The 19,863-nt window shown below is 41.8% G+C and overlaps 1 protein-coding gene across 4 annotated transcripts in view; it reads right to left on the bottom strand.

Annotated features, from left to right (window-relative positions):
- Nucleotides 1–19,863, bottom strand: part of NR2C1 (nuclear receptor subfamily 2 group C member 1) — a 72,793-nt gene that overhangs the window by 13,174 nt on the left and 39,756 nt on the right. For all 4 annotated transcript variants that reach the window (XM_073620166.1, XM_073620169.1, XM_073620167.1 and 1 more), the window contains 3 exons: nt 19,103–19,190; nt 7,023–7,207; nt 5,510–5,663 (listed from right to left, as the gene is read on the bottom strand). In XM_073620166.1, coding sequence (XP_073476267.1) covers nt 5,510–5,663; nt 7,023–7,207; nt 19,103–19,190 — 427 coding nt within the window. The remainder of the gene's footprint in view (nt 1–5,509; nt 5,664–7,022; nt 7,208–19,102; nt 19,191–19,863) is intronic.

The raw sequence follows: 19,863 nt of genomic DNA, 5'->3' as shown, positions 1-19,863 counted from the left end.
ATGTACAGTAAATTGGTTAGTTACCACATTAACCAAATTTCTAAAGGTGAAATTAAATACAATTCAATTTTGTCCAGACAATTTTTTGCCATAAAAAGAGCTACTAAAACAGCAGTAATTAGCCGATAAAACTAGCAGCGCTTTACCGCCAATGGAACCACTGCCCCAGTGTGAAAGGGGTCTAAAAAAAATTAGCAAGCCTAAGGATTTGACAAGGCCAAATCGTAATAGCTAGACCCATGCTGATCCGTGTCCATAGCCAAAAGCACCTACAATGCGCGCATGCATCAGCACTGGACTAAGGAGCAATGGAAGAAGGTGGTCTGGTCTGATTAATTTTCTTTTACATCATGTGGAACATCGGGTGTGAGTGCGTCAATTACCTAGGGATGGGGTGGCACCAGGATGCACTATGGAAAGAAGTTGAACCTACGGAGGCAGTGTGCAGCTTTGGGCAATGTCCTGCTGAGAAACCTTGGGTCCATTCAGGTGCCATTCATGTTACTTGATACGTACCACCTATCTAAATATTATTGCTGACCAAGTACCCACCTATATGGAAATAGTATTCCCTGATGGCAGTGGCGTATTTCAGTAGGGTAATGCACCCTGTTACACTGCAAAACTGGTTCAAGAATGATCTGAGAAAGGTAATGCCTTAGCCTCCAAATTCTCCAGATCTCAATCCAAACGAGCATCTGTGGAACGTGCTGGAAAAACACGAGCGAGATGTGGAGAAGGCTTTTGACACAGTCATTTGGGATTACATGCATATAGTATTACAAGCCTTCGGTTTCGGCCCCACCTTCTGTAAATGGATCGCCATTCTATACAAATCCCCGACAGCACAAATTAAACTAGGGGGCATGCTCTCAGAACAATTCCAGATACAACGGGGAACTAGGCAGGGGTGCCCACTTTCCCCTTTCTTGTTCGCCCTGGTGATGGAACCACTAGCCACTGCCATTCGTAACTCTAATGCTGTGGTAGGCATACAAGTGGGCTCCATAGTTGAAAAATTAGCTTTATACGCCGACGACTTGGTGCTTTTTCTTAATGACCCTGGGCCCTCCCTTCGAGAAGCTCTTAATATTTTTTCTCGTTTTACAATTTTATCGGGACTGAAAGTCAACTGGGAAAAATCCCAACTCCTGCCTATCGACCCAGCGGCTGAGCAGGCGGCGGACCCCTCATTGCCACTGTCCTGGGCCTCAAAGATCCGTTACCTGGGGATCAACATCACCCCCAAGGTGACAGATTTTATTGCCTTGAACCTTACTCCCCTTTTGTCAAACCTTAAATCCAAACTGAGAGCCTGGGATAATTTGCCCCTATCTCTTATAGGTAGAATAAACCTATTCAAAATGAAGTGCCTCCCTATTTTTCTATACATCATCAGACACACTCCAGTATGGATACCCAAAAAATTCTTTACACAATTAGATGCCATCCTTTCTTCCTTCCTATGGAGGTCTGGATCCCCCAGGTTTAACAGGTCTATCCTCCGCAGACCCTGGACGGAGGGGGGCCTGGCCTGTCCAGACCTCCAAAAATATTTCTTTGCAGCCCTACTTGTCCACGCACATAATTGGGTAATCTCTGATGATACAAACGCCTCGGTGGTGCTGGAGGCAGCATCGTTGGGGTCCTTTGAATCACTGAGAAATGCACTATACAGAGGTCCCAGAGCGCCAGCGACTCTCACACACTCTATGACTTCAGTGATAAAGGTGTGGCAATTGCAAGTTTGTAAACATAAAACAGAACCAAACAGATGGTCCCCGGATACCCCCTTGTGGCTTAATCCGCTCCTCGCTGAATTTCACACTATACCGGACCCGAGCTTATGGGCAACAAGGGGCATTAGGATACTCGACCATATATGTAAAGACGGGGCTATCCTTCCCTTTGACACTCTCAAACAAAACCATGACCTACCCAATTGTTACTTCTTTAGATATCTACAGCTTAGACATGCCTTCTCTTCCCAATTCAAAACTCAACCACCATTACTCTTTCACTCCACCTTAGAATCCCTCCTCCGGAATGATGAGCTGGTAAAACCCTTATCCACCATATATAAGGCACTATTACCATCAATGCATTTTGGGCTTGAAACTCTCCAAGAAAAATGGAGGGCTGACTTCCCTGAACTAGATACAGAAGACTGGGAGGATATGTGGGAATACCCTTTTCTTCAATTAGTGGCAGTGAGGGACCGTTTAATTCAATTCCGGATTCTACACCGGGTGTATTTAACGCCGCAACGGCTGAACAAAATTTATCCTGGGGCCTACCCTAGCTGTTGGAAATGTGGTGGCGTAGAGGCCGGTTTCTGTCATATGTTGTGGTCCTGTCCCAAAGTGCACTCTTTCTGGGTAGAGGTGACGCAATTTATAACCTCACTGTTAACATTCCCAATCCCGCTGACTGTACCGGTCTGCTTGCTTGGCCTGGTGGGCTCTTTAGCGCACCGCACAGCAACTAAGACCCTCATAGGACTTCTACTTTTTTACGCCCGTAAAGCAATATTACTAAAATGGAAAAAACCTGATGCGCCCTCTCTGACCTCTTGGAAAGCCCTGGTCAATTCTACAATACCATTATATAAAGCCACATACCTCTCCCGTGGGTGTACTGCTAAGTTTGACAAAATATGGAAACTATGGCTTGACTCTACCTCCACTAATGCCGCTCAAGAATAGACGGTATATCTGACACCCACTAGCTCCTCCTTCTGTGCTAACACTTGCTAAGTCCCTTGTGACACCCCTATAGTTGAACCTTTAATGTCCTAGGCCTAGTACCAGAATCCCCTCTTGGGAAATTCCACTTTCATCGAAGACGAGTTGCACATTCTCCTTTCATAATCTCTCCAATTGGAGTGGTTGAGCAGTAATATCTAGTTTTTGTTTTGTATTTTAGCTTTTTGTTTTGTATTTTATCTGTTTTTCTGTCGAAAACAGCAATGTAATAGGTAGATAACCTGTTGTTAGGTACCGATTTACATGGTACTTTTTGAGCCGGGGAATGCCCCAAGGTTCTGTCTCTGTAAACTTATTTAAATTAATAAAGAGAATTTAAAAAAAAAAAAGAAAAACACGAGCGATCCATGGAGTCCCCACCTTGCAACTTACAGGACTTAAAAGCATCTGGTACTGATAGCTTGATGCCACATACAACAGCATACCTTCAGAGTCCATGCCTCGACAGGTCAGGGCTATTTTAGTGGCAAAAGGGGAACTAGGTATGTAATCATAATATTATGGCTGATTGGTGTATATACTTACCTTTTTTCAGGCCACTTGGGTCCGGTCACGTGATCTACTGTGTCAGTCAGGTGATCGCACCTGGCACAATTGGGCACACCCCATGGTTCTATTGGGATGGGCATTAGTGGTCCATCTGCTCTGGGGTGGGATGGCGGGAGGCTAGGCTGTGGTAAAGGGTGGTTGCTTCGCCTCCCACTCCCTGTTGCTTCTTTCCCCAGGGTAGATTCCTTTTGTCAATTTTGTTATGGGTGGGCGAGTTGGACAGAATGTTGTGTCAGTGCCCCCATCGCTCTGTACTCAGAAAGTGATGTCATTGAGCCTGAAGTGGGCGAGGATCAACGCCATTAGGGGAAGTTGTTCTCTTCCCCACATCCTGTTTGGTCTACATGGCTTACATGCTCTGGGTGCCATATTGGGGCGCTATAAGCTGCACCAGAGTAAACTCCTCCTTGCATATTGGGCTTATATAAAGTGGTGTGCTGGCAACTATTAGATCCTCATTTGCACTTTGGTCTTTGGGATGTTAGGATCACTCAACTCGATCAGAGTGTGAGGCATATTCAAATTACTTGCTTGATTAGCTTTCATTTTGAGATAGTATATTAAATTTGCTCTATTTATACTGCCCCATAGCACTTGCTATAGCTGAGCACTTTAAGCTTTTGAAGACTGGCTGATACAGGGGAGCGAAATCACATGAATGGACCAGGGTGGTCTAAAAATATGCAAGTTTACAGTATACATCTTTCTTCAACAGGTTAGTAAAGCATGGGTATTAGGAGGGAGGAGGGGACAGTTTTAAAGTGTCACTAAACCCACATCATAAAAAAACTATCAATAAATTCTCTACTACATGCTGTTCATACTCACTCATTCACTATGAGATTCGTTTTCTATATTCTGAAAAATAAAAAACTGGTCGATCCTGCTGCTCTCTATCTCCACCTTCTGTTTATGCCCCCAATTCAGCTAGGGATTTTGCAGCTGTGGTGGCAACTATGCACATGCTCAGTTTTTAGTGAGTTTCTATGCTGAGCATTTCCTCCCCATCACATCTGAGCAGCCCATGTGACTATAGTCACACATGTGGGTGTATACACAGGGGTAAATGACAGCCCACTCCCTCCTCCTCCATGCCTGCTAACCAGCTAAACACAATGGGGGCAGGATATTACATGTTGATTAATGGAAGCTTCGTCTCCCTCTTATTCTAAGGCACAGGCTGTAGGGGCATGTAACAGCCTGTGACTGACGGAAATTTGCCCACACTATGTTATTTCCACAAAATAATAAAGATTTAATTTCAAATATATATTTGTATGACAACTTAAAACAGTTTATTGATAGTATTTATTTATATTTATTTTTAGCCAAAGGCTGTTTTTTTTGATCATGTGACCAGCAGCAGAGGAGCAGAAACTCTTCCTGCTTATGTTTCCCTGCAGACAGGCTGGGAAAGATATGGGTCATGTGATAGCCGTATACTGATTAGGAAAAAAGGTAGTTAGATTTTTTTTTAAATTAAAAAAATGACAGTGCCATCATCCACATACAAGTAGAAGGGACAATGTAAATTAAACAGTGTGTGTTTAGTACAAGAGTAGTTAGGTTTCAGCTGGAGTTCCACTTTCATTATCAAAATGTCATCATTCTTTCTAATGTCAATGGATCAGCAAGCATTGCGTTTCCCTGTGACAGATACAAAAATAAACAAATCCATGTGACTCAAGTCACTAATAGTGCAGTCTCTGAACCAAGATATCGCACTGTAGGGGGCCTTTGTGTTTATATTCAAATTATTTATTGTGTGCCTGAAGAGAACTTTGGATCCCTAGTACAGAGGGCCCTGACTGATGTTCATACCAGCATTTAAAAATGTCTCCCTTATACCACTAATCTCCATCCCAACATTTATTCAAATACCATAGCCTCTACTTCTAGAGCTTCATACAGTGAAGTTGTGTACCAATTGGGCCCAGTGTACAGCCAGGGTCTTTAAACATATTGATAGTTTTCTGAACTTACCTTAGCTTGAGGCTATTTTAAACCACCCAGTTGTATGTATGTTTCCACTTTCTAAAAAAGGTGTTTTTGCTAAAATTATTGTGTAGTTCTCTCTCGAACATGTCAAAAAAGTATTACTAAACTCAGTAATTTCTCTTCTCTTTTTAAAATGAGGACTAGTAGAGCAAAACACTGTGAAATTGTGGTTGCAATAGAAACATGGTAAGCATTACCTTGAAGGCTATGTGAGAATCTGTGAGAAGTGGTCCTTCAATCTCAACAACAGTAGCATCACCAAAGATGTTAGAAGCGGCATCAATGCTTTCTGCTGAGCTCTGGACAGAGCTTTCAGAGGGGTTGAGAGCTTTTGCCAGAGTATCAAAGGCTCTAGATAACAAAGCAAAATTATTTTAACCACTTCAATACGGGGCCTATTCTGGCACTTCTCTCCTACATGTAAAAATCATAATTTTTTTGCTAGAAAATTATTTAGAACCCCCAAACATTATATATGTTTTTTTTATCAGACACCTTAGGGAATAAAATGGCGGTCATTGCAACTTTTATCTTGCACGGTATTTGCGCAATCATTTTTCAAACGCCTTTTTTTAAAAAAAATAAACGGTTTCATGAATTAAAAAATAACAAAACATTAAAGTTAGCCCAATTTTTTTGTATAATGTGAAAGATGATGTTACTCCGAGTAAATAGATAGCTAACATGTCACGCTTTAAAACTGCGCACACTCATGGAATGGCGCTAAACTTCGGTACTTAAAAATCTCCATAGGCGACGCTTTGAAAATTTTTACAGGTTACCAGTTTAGAGTTACAGAGGAGGTCTAGTGCTAGAATTGTTGCACACACTCTAACGTACGTGGCGATACCTCACATGTGTGGTTTGAACGGCGTTTACATATCTGGGAGGGACTTGCGTGTGCATGCGCTTCTGAGCGCAAGCTACCGGGGACAAGGACGTTTTTAAAAAAAAAATTTTATTATTTTATTTTTTATTTTACTTAATTTTTTTTATTTTTACACTTTTTTTACAGTTTTTTTTTTTTGATCACTTTTATTCCTCTTACAAGGAATGTAAACATCCCTTGTAATAGGAATCTATTTGACAGGTCCTCTTTATGGAGAGATGCGGGGTCAATAAGACCCCACATCTCTCCTCCACGCTGGAAAGCATGAGATCGCGAAAAAAAATTCACCGATCTCATGCTGACCAGCTGTGATCGTGGCTTTATCTACATCTGGGAACCCAGGCGTGACGTCATAACGTCGCGCCCGGTCCTCCGACGGTTATAGAGATGACTGGTGACCCCCTGGTCACTGGAAATTTCTATCATCGTCATCCGGACGATTCTTTCTCCGGGCCCCTGATGGCACAGGAGAGCCCGGAGAAGCACCACATGGAGGCAGGAGGGGATGTCCCCTCCTGTCACCTATAAAAACGATCAAGCGGTGGAACTGCCACCATGATCATTCTTATCATGCACAGAATCGCCGGCTGGAAAGAAAGATATCTGAATGATGCCTGTAGCTGCAGCCATCATTCAGATATCCCAGCACAAAGTCAAGGACGTCATTTGACTATGTGCGGTATTGAAGTGGTTAGTAAAATGTACAGTAAATTGGTTAGTTACCACATGAACCAAATTTCTAAAAAGGTGAAATCAAATACTTGCTGCATTCAGTTTTGTCCAGACAATTTTTTGCCATAATCATAAGACAACGGAAGTACCTGGTGACTTCACTGCTTGACTGGTCATCCTGTGGAAGCTCTGACAGTGAAGCATCCCCATTACTTAAACTTTCCATGATAGACAATTCTGTGCTCGACTGGGACAAGTCTTTTGTTTTGTTAAGATTTGCAAGTGATGTGACAACATTGGCCAAAGTGCTTAGATCTCCTTGACAGGCTTCCACCTGATAATAAAATAAGAAAAATACTGCATGAGACTATTGACGGCCACAATTCTTTATGGTACATTTGCAGTTTCTCAATTAAATGTAAAGCCCTGGTATTAGCAAAAATGGAGTAGTGTCCAGGACTGCAAGAAAAAGCCCTTTGTTATTTTAGCTCCTTATTTCATGCGCATCTTATTTCTACGCTTTGAGTTTTCAAATGTTAAATTGTAAAAATTATTATTAAAATATGTGATGCTTGGCCATGACTTCTGCACTCAAAGTTTGCAGGGTGATGAAAACAGGCCGGCTGAACATTATGCCTCTGACTTCTTCTGAAAACTTTAATACATTTATGTCAGCTAGACGAATGTTACACGTGCACATCTGAGGCCACTAGGACTGACCTGAACAAACGTAAGCAAACGTTTTTTGAACAGGGGGATAAAAGCCATAAGGAAACTAGCCATATTGTCCCAAAATGGCAGGCCCCTAAGCGTTGTCTCTGAACTTTGAACTCCTGAAGGTCACACCATTACATTCCAAGACTATATTTTTCTTGAGTTCACTATATCTTACACTGGTTTGTATACCTCTTCCCTGCTTCCAACTTTTGATCCCTCTAATATTACTTCCCTCTAAAACCCTATAGCGTTTGGATGGCTGAAAGGGCCTCTCTCACACAACCTATTACGGATGTTGAGGTCCTTACAACCATTATATCATTTCCAAGTGGTAAGGCTCCTGGTCCTTGCAGTATTCCCATGAATTTTTTTTAACATCCACACCACAACATTAGCCACCAAATTGGCTACCACAATCACTGGCTGCCTGGCCGGTGACACTTTGCCTCCCTCAGTGCAGAATGCACATATTATTCTCATACACAAGCACCCCAAGGGCCCCTCTCTTTGTGCCTCATACAGGCCCATTGCTCTCCTAAACTGTAATCTAAAAATTTTGACAAAACTTCTCAATTCTAGACTTAGTCACATGCTCCATACCCTGATAGGCCTGGACCATACAGGATTTATCCCGAGCAAATCTACAATATGTAAGAATAAGTTGCGCTAAAGATCAATCAAAATAATCTCTCGTAAAGTAATTAGTGAAACAAATTCAAATTAAAAAATCATAAATGAAAATGACATATATGTGCACAAAAATAGATGTGACAAAACAACATATGCAGTGACTCATATGAATATACACAAATGAATATCCATATACACAAGAACTGCATCAGTGAAAAAAACAATGTCCTTAGAGTATCACATACACAACATTAATGGGTGCATAAAAGGATGGATGTAATTGAACGATAGGGATCCCCGCAGATGAAATTCAGAAGTCCCCGTCTCCACATCCCCAGGTCACGGGTGGTGGAAACACAGATCTCAACCTGGAGGCAATACTCTAAATGCAGGAACCCTTACCAGAGCTGGTGGACCCCCTAAAGAGCAGGGTCATACAGTCAGACAGATTAAGCCCTCTGCGGGGGGACTAGTGGGTCCTCTGGTGCCTCCTGTCTCTTGCTAGCCTTGGATAGTGGGTAGAGATGATTTGCCGGAATGCTGAGATTAACCCGTCACTGGAATGCTCTTGGTCTGAAAAGAGACACACTCGGGCTCAGAGCCACAAGTGAGAGAGCAAAGAGGAAACTCCGATCGTGTAGTATGGTTAAAATAAAAACGCTTTATTGTTTTAAAACAAGCGGACAACCGCAGAGTGACATTAACAAATGCTAAAATAGCCGGCTAACTAAGAACAAAAAACAAAACACCCGTGTGCCGGGGTCACATGTGGCATGATGGCGTCAGTGCAAAGCACCACCCTACATGTTTCGCAATACCTTGCATCGCCCTACATGTTTCGCAATACCTTGCGTCTTCCTGGGGGCCCCAGGAAGACGCAAGGTAGTGCAAAACATGTAGGGCGGTGCTTTGCGCTGACGCCATCACGCCACATGTGACCCCGGCACACGGGTGTTTTGTTTTTTGTTCTTAGTTAGCCAGCTATTTTAGCATTTGTTTGTTAATGTCACTCTGCGGGTTTCCGCTTGTTTTAAAACAATAAAGTGTTTTTATTTTAACCATACTACACGATCGGAGTTTCCTTTTTGCTCTCTCACTCGTGGCTCTGAGCCCGAGTGTGTCTCTTTTCAGACCAAGAGCATTCCGGTGACGGGTTAATCTCCGCATTCCGGAGAATCATCTCTACCCAGTATCCGAGGCTAGCAAGAGACCGGAGGCACCAGAGGACCCACTAGTCCCCCGCAGAGGGCTTAATCTGTCTGACTGTATGACCCTGCTCTTTAGGGGGTCCACCAGCTCTGGTAAGGGTTCCTGCATTTTGGGTTTTGCCTCCAGGTTGAGATTTGTGTTTCCACCACCCGTGACCTGGGGAGGTGGAGACGGGGACTTCTGAATTTCATCTGCAGCGATCCCTATCGTTCAATTACATACATCCTTTTATGCACCCATTAATGTTGTGTATGTGATACAGTAAGGAAATTGTTTTTTTTCACTGATGCAGTTCTTGTTTATATGGACATTCATCTATATTCATTTTTTGGAGTCAATGCATATGTTGTTTTGTCACATCTATTTTTGTGCACCTATATGTCATTTTCATTTATGTTTTTTTTTTTTTTTTTTTAATTTGAATTTGTTTCACTAATTACTTCACAAGAGATTATTTTGATTTATCTTTAGCGCAACTTATTCTTACATATTGTACATTTGCACCATAGCGATATTCAATGGTTTTTGTTGCTGCTTTTCCTTTTCCACTCCACTTTCCTAGTGCAGTATTCCTCCTTTTTTTCCAAATCTACTGATCTAAATATTAGCAGGCTGTTTACAAATATTCATGCTCAGCACACCAATATGGGTTCTAGGACTATAACCTCGTTAGACACTGGGAAGACTTCTGACAATGTAGACTGGTCATACTTGTGAGAGGTCCTAAGAAGGATGGGTCTTCCACTTAATTTTATTGCTTGGCTTCAAGCAATAAAGGGGCTCAGTGGCATGTCGCTGTACCCAAACAAAATTAACTTCCTTTTTTATCCACAAATAGAGCTTTCTTTTGGTGGCATTTGATCACCTCTGTGGTTTTTATTTTTTGTGATATAAACGGAAAAAAAGAGCGACAATTTTGAAAACAAAAACTCCAATATTTTTAAATATTTGATGGAATAAATATCCCCCCCCCCCCCCCCCAAAAAAATTCTTTATCAGTCGAGGCCAATATGTATTCTACATATTTTTGGTTAAAAAAAAAAAAAAAGTCGCAATAAGCGTATATTGGTTTGCGCAGAAGTTATAGCGTCGACAAAATAGGGGATGTATTTATGGCATTTTTATTAATTTACTAGTAATGGCGGCGATCTGTGATCTTTAGCGGGACTGCGACATTGCAGCGGACAGATCGGACACTTTTTTGAGCCCATTGACATTTATAAAGCGATCAGAGATAAAAATAACCACGATTACTGTATAAATGTCACTGGCAGGGAGGGGGTTAACACTAGGGGCGATCAAGGGGTTAAGTGTGTTCCCTGGGAGTTTTTCTAACTGTATGGGGGCTGGGCTGACTGGAGGAGAGAGATCGCTGTTCCTAATCACTAGGAACAGCAGATCTCTCTCTAACTCCCCTGTCAGAACGGGGATCTGTCTGTTTATATTAACACCCATTCTGGCTCTCGTTCTCTCGATGGCAGGTGGCCGGCGGACATCGCGGCCGCCAGCCACGCACATTGGGTCCCCCGCCATAAAGGAACCAACGTACACCTATGGCGATTTGCGAGAACATGCTGACCTGCCGCCATATAACGACAGCGGCTAGTCGGCAAGTGGTTAAAATCTTCAAAATGTATTGATTCTCCATAAAAGACATAGACAGCAGATGTAAACACATTTTAGCCTTGCGGGCCTTGTTCACTACAAATGCCATGTACAAAAATACCACAATATATAGTGTATAAACCCCTCCTGGCAGCATATGTCATCAATTTGCCAATTAGTAGATAATCAGAGTTACTTGGAGAGGTGAAACACCATACATGGACTGACATAAATTCAATCGAGATACAAACATGATTGGTTGCATAATCAAAAAAGGACATTTAAATCCAAGGAGATAACAATACAAAAGCTAAAGCCAAATAAACATAAAATTTTAAAAAGTAAGCAAGAATGCCCAGTGGGGGAAAGAAAATAGTACTAAAACAGCAGAGGCAAGTAGTGCAAAAAGAAATGAACATAAATGTAAATCTAGGTCCCATCTGAGGTTTAACCCCTGAAGGACCCTGGTTTTTAATCTAAATATCCACCATTCCTCTCTATCTAAAAGCCGTCTGTTCCTATTACCACCACTGCATAAGAGTCAATCTCTCAATGCCAGTAAACCTAAAGGAGGACATGTTACCAGAATAACATTCTTTAAAGTGACACGATACATTTGAAATGTACTTTGGGTTTGGATTACCAGAGTCACAATAATGTTCTCCTATTCTTGTTCTTAAAGCGGAGTTCCGGATGTTTTTTTTTTTTTTTTTAAGTTAGCAGCTAAAAATACTGCAGCTGCTTACTTTTAAAATATGGACACTTACCTGTCCAGGGCGCCCGCGATGTCGGCACCCGAAGCCGATCTATCCCTTGGCTGTCAGGTGCTGCCGCCGCCATCCTCGGTGAGGGAATCAGGAGGTGAAGCCTTGCGGCTTCACTTCCTGGTTCCCTACTGTGCATGCGCGACTCGCGCTGCGCTATCCCACTGGTCCCTGCCATTTTCTGGGACCCGTGTGTCTCCCAGAATACGGGGGGGGGGGGAGAGATGGGAAGTGGCGCAGATGCCCGTGGGTGGCTCGGGTATCTATGCCGGGATATGGGAGCAAAATACCTGTATTAAGACAGGTATCTGCTCCCCCCTCCCCCTTAAAAGGTGCCAAATGTGACAACGGGGGGGGGGGGGGGGGGGGGGGGAGATCCAGAAAAGCAGAAGTTCTGTTTTTGGGTGGAACTCCGCTTTAAAGAGCGTGTGGTGCATCCAATGAACTGCAGGTTACAAGAAATGCAGCAGATCTGATACACCACATACTTGGTTTTTACAACATATTGCTTAATGTCAAAGCTTTCTCCAGTGGTTGCTGAATTGAAAGAATTAACATGACAATATCTGCACGTTTTAAAGTTGCATGGGTAGCAACCTGGATATGAGAGCCAGGTGGGTTGGTATTTTTTTGGATGAAAATAAGCTAGGTGACAGCAAGGAGCCCAAGGTTGGTGCTCGTCTGCTAGAAAAAAAAAAGACAGTCTTATTTTAATACTTTGTAGAGACTTTGGTCTGAGTACTCTCTTACCCTCTGTAAGAACCACTATGACGGCTTAGAAAATATGCATTCACTGGGAATCGCTGCCTTTGGGAAATATTTCTCCACATACTCCACTATAGAATAACCCATTCCCTACTACACTACCTTATGATTCCTGACCTGTACTAATGGGCCAAATTTAAAATTAAAATAAACTAGTATATTGTAGGCAACCACAATTTAATTCCTTTCAATGTTCTTTGTGTTAGTTATGCCCTTCCTTCTTACTACCAGTTTAGACATCTGCAGATTACACATGCCTTCAATAGTCAGTTTTCTTCTCTACAGCTTGTCCTGACCTATCCCGATCTGGAAAACCTGCTTAGAGGTGACCAACTTCCAAAACAAGCTTCGTCTCTTTACCAACAACTCATTCTGGTAAAGCTTACAGATTTTACAGCCCTTAACTGCTTCCAGTCCGGGCTAATTTTGGCATTTCTCTCCTACATGTAAAAAACATTTTTTTTTTTTGCTAAAAATTGACTTGGAACGCCCAAACACACACACACTATAGTATATATACATACATACACACACACATCACCCCCTTCAGGCTTTCTAAGGGCGTAAAATGGTGATTTCACTTCCTCACTACCTATCACAGTTTTGGAGGCCCTGAAATGTCAAGATAGCACAACCCCCCCCCATGACCCCATTTTGGAAAGAAGACACTTCAAGTTATTTGCTGAGAGGCATGGTGAGTCCATGGAATATTTTATATGGTGAGTATTTTGCATTTCATGGCCTCCAAAACTGATAGGCAGTGAGGAGTGAAATCAAAAATTGACACCCCTAGAAAGCCTGAAGGCGGTGATTGGTTTTCCGGCTCCTGTACATAGCTAGACTGCCAAAAAGTCTCACACTTGTGGTATCCCCATACTCAGGAGAAGCAGCAGAATGTATTTTGGGGTGTAATTTCACATATGCCCATGGCATGTTTTAGCAATATATCATTTAGTGACAACTTTGTGTAATTTTTCTTTTTTTTGTCATTTTTTTTTCAATCACTTGTGACAAAAAAAATAAAATATTTAATGGGCTCAACATGCCTCTCAGCAATTTCTTTGGGGTGTCCAATTTCCAAAATGGGGTCATTGGGGGGGGGGGCTGTACTGCTACTACTGTAGAGTTTATTGGATTTTTTTATAATAAAAAGTAGAAAATATCATTTTTTTTCAAAGTTTTTGGTCTTTTTCCGTTTATATCGCAAAAAATAAAAATTGCAGAGGCAATCAAAATACCATCAAAAGAAAGCTCTATTTGTGGGAAAAAACTACGCAAATTTCGTTTGGGTACAGCATTGCATGACTGCGCAATTACCAGTTAAAGCAGCGCAGTGCGAAATTGTAAAAAGTGCTCTGGTCATTGAGCAGCCAAATCTTCCGGGGCTGAAGTGGTTAAGGAGGAACTGGAGCTACTATTACACGAGGAGGACTTAGACAATGTGGGAATAATAGAAAACGGTTTGACAGCTCACATGATTGCCTGGCAAATATTGAGGGGTATTCCTTGTATCGGAAAGCCAGGGAAGGTAAAAGAGGGGGAGGGGTGTCTATGTCAAAAATAATGCAAGGGTGGTAGAGAGGAGTGAAATTGTGAATGGGACAAGGGGGAGGTGGAATCCGTGTGGGTAGAACTTCAAAGAGAAGTGGAAAATTAATAGTGGGGGTATGTTATAGGCCCCCATCCTGAAGGAGGAGGAGGAGGAGCTGGACCTCCTATCGCAGTAAGAAATGGCAGCAAGGCAGGAAAATGTAATAATAGTGGGGGACTTCAATTATCCCGATAATGACAGGGCGAAGGGGACAGCTCACTCATTAACCACTTGCCAACCAGACGCCGTTGTTATACTGCAGCAGGTCGGCTCTATCGCGCGGATCGCCATAGGTGTACGTTGCTTTGTGCAATAGATAAAGTGGCCGCGCGCACGGCGCCAGAGCCGGTGCGCGTAACCTGCGGCCACGATGTCCGCCGGCCACCCACGATTGCTCCACAGAGAGGCAGAATGGGGATCTGTCAATGTAAACAAACAGATCCCCGTTCTGTCAGGGGAGTACAGAGTGATCGTCTGTTCCTAGTGATTAGGAACAGCAATCGCTCTGTACTCCCAGTCAGTCCACTCCCCCCACAGTTAGAAACACCTCCCTATGACACACTTAACCCCTTCCCTGCCAGTGTCATTTATACAGTAATCAGTGCATTTTTATAGCACTGATCGCTGTATAAATGTCACTGGTCCCAAAAAAGTGCCCGATATGTCCGCCACAATGTCGCAATCCCGTTAAAAATCGCTGATCACCGCCATTAATAGTAAAAAAAAAAAAATATCATAATAAAAATGCCATAAATCTTTCCCCTATTTTGTAGATGCTATAACTTTTGCGCAAACCAATTAATATATGCTTATTGCAATTTTTTTTTACCAAAAATATGTAGAATACATATTGGCCTAAACTGATGAAGAAGTTAGTTTTTTTACTTTTTTTTTTTTGGATAATTATTATAGCAAAAAAAGTAACAACCTTTTTTTTTTTCCCCCCAAAATTGCCGTCTTTTTTTGTTTATAGCGCAAAAAATAAAAGCTACAGAGGTGATCAAATACCACCAAAAGAAAGCTCTATTTGTGTGAAAAAAGGGACATAAATTTTGTTTCGGTACAACGTCGCACGACCGTGCAATTGTCAGTTAAAGCGACACAGTGCCAAATCACAAAAAATGGCCTGGTCATTAAGGGGGTAAATCCTTCCGGGGGTGAAGTGGTTAAAGGCCGTCATTTCATTAATGTCTTACAGGACAACTTGTAAAGGAAATTTGTAAGTTCTGTAGATAATTGTATTCTATTTTGTATGTATTGCACACTGCCCTTACTGTGCACACGGCACTAATAATGTTTTCAGTACGTTTGCATTCTTTCGAGTCCTGATTAGATATGGTCTGCCTATGTTACTCCCCTTGTTACCATACAAGTATAATTGTAATATTAATGTGATATGTACGTAATCATGGGTATAAAAACCTTCAATTGCATCATAATAAGGCAGAACAGTTATTTGGAAAGATGCAGAGTGTATCTTTTGTGTCTGTTCCCTACTGCAGCAGTTATTAATTTGTAACCACTAATCAATATGAGGATAGGAGTTGCCCATCTCTAAAATTCCATGACCCAATTGGTGGATTCCCCAACTAGAAAGGATGCCCTGTTAGATCTATTAGTTACCAACGATCCAAGTCTGGCAATACGGGACAACTTGGGATCTAGCGATCATAGGATGATCACATTTAGTGTAAATCATAGAAAAATGAGGCACAAGGGTAACGCAAAAACATTAAATTTCAGACGAGCCAATTTTTCTGAACTGCAGTCATTACTACATGACATCAATTGGGACCAAATCCTAGAAACATTGAACACAGAAGAAAAATGGGAATACTTTAGGAGCATATTAAACAAAGGTATCACACAATGCATACCAATGGGCGATAAATATAAAAGAGCGAAGGTTAAACCTGGATGGCTAAACCGTAATGTGAAAATCGTCATTAAAGCGAAAAATATGGACTTTAAAAAATATAAATGGGATGGGTCAACGTCAGCATTTCAACACTACAAGGAATGCAATAAGAAGTGTAAAAACCGCAATCAGGGCGGCTAAAAAAAGATTACAAGAGACACATAGTGGAGGAGAGTAAAAAAAAAACCCAAAAGAATTTTTTTAAGATATATTAACAATAAAAAAGCAAGATCAGAGCACATTGCATACAAAAAAAAAAAAAAAAAAAAAAAAAGACGAGGATGGGAGGATGGTTACAGATGACACAACTGGCAACTGTACTAAATACCTTCTTCTCATCGGTTTTTACGCAGGAAAAGGAGGGGTATACCGATTGCGACAGTATTGTTAGTGACACATTACAGGACGTATCCCTTGTAGCTAACAGAGGCCAGAGTCAAGGAAAGAATAGATAAACGTAATATAAATAAGTCACCAGGACCAGATGGCTTAATCACAAGAGTCCTCAAAGAACTCAGGTTATAGCCAGACCATTGTTCCTAATCTTTGCGGACAGCATACTGACAGGAATTGTACCAGCTGATTGGAAAAAAGCCAATGTGGTACCAGTATTCAAAAAAGGGCAGAGACAAATCCCTGGAAACTACAGACCAGTCAACTTAACATCAATAGTGGGTAAATTATTGGAGGAGATAAGGGACTATATCCAAAAATTTAATGAAGAAAAAAGAAGTATCATTAGTAGTAATCAGCATGGGTTTACAAAAGGCCATTCTTCCCAGACCAATCTGCTAAGACCCCTTCCACACTGGGACTCTGTGCAGGCGCTACAGCGCTAAAAATAGCGCCTGCAAAGCACCCTGAAAGAGTCGCTCCCGTCTCTCTAATGTGAAAGCCCGAGGGCTGATTTGGCTGCAGAAGTGCGAAGACACTTTAAAGCGGTTCTAAACACAAAACATTCCTTAACGTAATGCATTGTCTGTATTGAGTTTATTTACTTAATGAGTAATGCCATCAAATGTTAATGTTATCACACTTCTCAAAGTGAATATTTTCCTTTTGGAAAGTAAATATTCACTTAGATTAGTAAATAGGTTGAAGCTGTGTTTACTCTGTTATGTGTGAAGGAAAGAAAGAAGGAAAAAATGGGGAAAAAAGGGGGGGGGGGGGGATTTTCGCTTGCACCACTTCTCGGCTGTCTGCCGTACATATACTGCGGCAAGGCGGCTCTATTGGGGGGGCGCCACTGGGGGGCGTGCGCGTTTCGGTGGAGCCACGATTATGCGCTTATTGGCCACCCGCGATTGCTCCCCACAGAGACAGAACGGCGGTCTGCGATGTAAACAAGCAGACCGCCATGCTGTCAGGCATGGACACTCTGATCTAGTGTTCCTGCTAATCAGGAACATAGATCAGTGTGTCCATGCAGTTACCCAATCCCCCCCACACAGATAGAAACACACTGAGGGAACACTGTTAACCCTTTGATCGCCCCTGATGTTAACCCCTTCCCTGCCAGTGTCATTTATACTGTGTCAGTGTATATTTTTAGCACTGATCACTGTAATAAATGTCACTGGTTCCCAAAAAAGTGTCCGATCTGTCTGCCGCAATGTCGCAGTCCCGCTAAAAAAAAACGCTGATCATCACCATTACTAGCAAAAAATAAATAAATAAATTAATAAAAATGCCATAAATCTATACCCTATTTTGTAGATGCTATAACTTTTGCGCAAACCAATATATGCTTACTGGGATTTTTTTTACCAAAAATATATAGCAGAATACATATTGGCCTAAATTGAAGAAATTTGATTTTTTTAATTTTTTTTAATGGATATGTTTTATAGCAGAAAGTAAAAAATATTGTTGTTTTTTTTTCAAAATGGTCGTTCTTTTTTTTGTTCATAGCACAAAAAATAACCGCAGAGGTGATCAAATACCACCAAAAGAAAGCTCTATTTGCGGGAAAAAAAGGACATAAATTTTATTTGGGTACAGCATTGCATGACCGTACAATTATCAGTTAGACCCCTTTTACACTGGAGGTGTTTTTCAGGCGCTACAGCGCCAAAAATAGCGCCTGCATAGCACCTGAAAAAAGCCTCAACACCAAACCCAGTATGAAAACCCAAGTGCTTTCACACTGGGGCGCTGCGCTGGCAGGGCGTCACAAAAAGTCCTGCCAGCAGCTTCTTTTGCAGCAGTGTAGGAATAGTGAATACACCGCTCCTGCCCATTGAAAACAATGGGGCAGCGCTGCTATACTGCCAGCAAAGCGCCACTGCAGCAGCGTTTTGCGAGCGGATTTAACCCCTTTTGGGCCATTAACGGGGGGTAAAAACTGCCCCGCTAGTGGCCGAATAGCGCTGCTAAAATGACAGTAAAGCGGCGATAAAAATAGCACCGCTTTACCGCTGACGCCCAGGGTGGCTCAGTGTGAAAGGGGCCTTAAAGTAACGCAGTGGCCTGATCATGGATGGGGTAAAACCGTCCAGGGCTGAAGTGGTTAAAAGCACCTCCATGTTAGCTTATGTGTCCATGCACACATAGGCATTTACAGTCGTCTGAGAAGAGGTGCATTTTACAAGCTGAAAAAAACAAAAAAACAAAAAAAAAACACACACAATCAGAGCATTCAGGAGAGGAGCTGAAGAGCAGAAAAAAGTCCAGATGCATTTAGGCATTAATGGATTCTATTGGCCAGAATGTTACACTGGAATGTATTAACGCTCAAATGTCTGACGCAATTAAAAGCGTGTGCAATATGCAGATTTATGAGCTTTTTTTTTTTTCTTCTGCCAGGAGTTCTGGCATTCGGAGACAGGAAAACGTCCAGTGTGCATGAACCCTTAATGTTATTTTGGAAGAATTGCCTTAGTGTTATTATTAAGCATTCCCATACCGGACAGAGTATGTCTGGTGTAACCTTTATTTTACAGGCCAGACATGACATGACTCATTTGGATTTCTCCCATATCCCTCTCTAGTATCATGGTCTTTGTGATATTTTGGAGAAGATAAGCTTACCTTGTCATGTGTAATAAGAACAGGTTCAGTTTTAATTGCAGAAGGCTGTAAATTAACCAACACTCCGGGGTCTAACAAACCACTGGACCTGCAAACAAAATTCACGCTTTTTTCAGTATATTTTATTTATATATATATATATATATAATACACACACACACACGACTGACATTTTTGTTACACACACTCCACAAGATGACTGTCGGCTTTCTTCAGCTTTCATAAGCCTCTTGTACATGGGAGTAAACACCTCCACATTTTTTACTGATCTCAACACAGGTGCATTGTTGTCTATGGAAAAATGCACACAGCTGTGTTAAGATCATTAATATAGCACAGTACAGAGTACAGAGCTGTAAATTAAAACTAGAAAATGTTTTGAGTGCAACAATTATTGCAACCCTGGAAATTAGAAGTGGATAAAGACTTTTACACATGTACGCGTTTACACAAGGTATTTATGGAACATTTTTACTCAGGATCTGTCAACCAGATTCTGAGTATAAACATCAGTAAATGATTATGTCTGTGTGCAGTTGGCCTAATGAAAGCAATCTTGCAGATGTACAGCTGCCGGATCGCTTTCTGTAACTTCCACAATGTGCCCCCCAGTGGAAGAGGGACATGGAAACAGGCGAGGTGTCTTAAAAACATTATATCACAGAGGACCTTTTGTGCCCTATGTGATACAAAGCAGTAGTTCAAGGCCCATTACTCACGGTTAACTCTAAACTGATGACCAGCAAGGGCCTTTAACCACT

This window comes from Aquarana catesbeiana, linkage group LG03 (genome assembly GCF_042186555.1).
Source record: "Aquarana catesbeiana isolate 2022-GZ linkage group LG03, ASM4218655v1, whole genome shotgun sequence".
In the NCBI taxonomy this organism is placed as follows: Eukaryota; Metazoa; Chordata; class Amphibia; order Anura; family Ranidae; genus Aquarana; species Aquarana catesbeiana.
The sequence above is the reverse complement of the archived record's forward strand: the minus strand, read 5'-3'. Positions and strand labels throughout refer to the sequence as shown.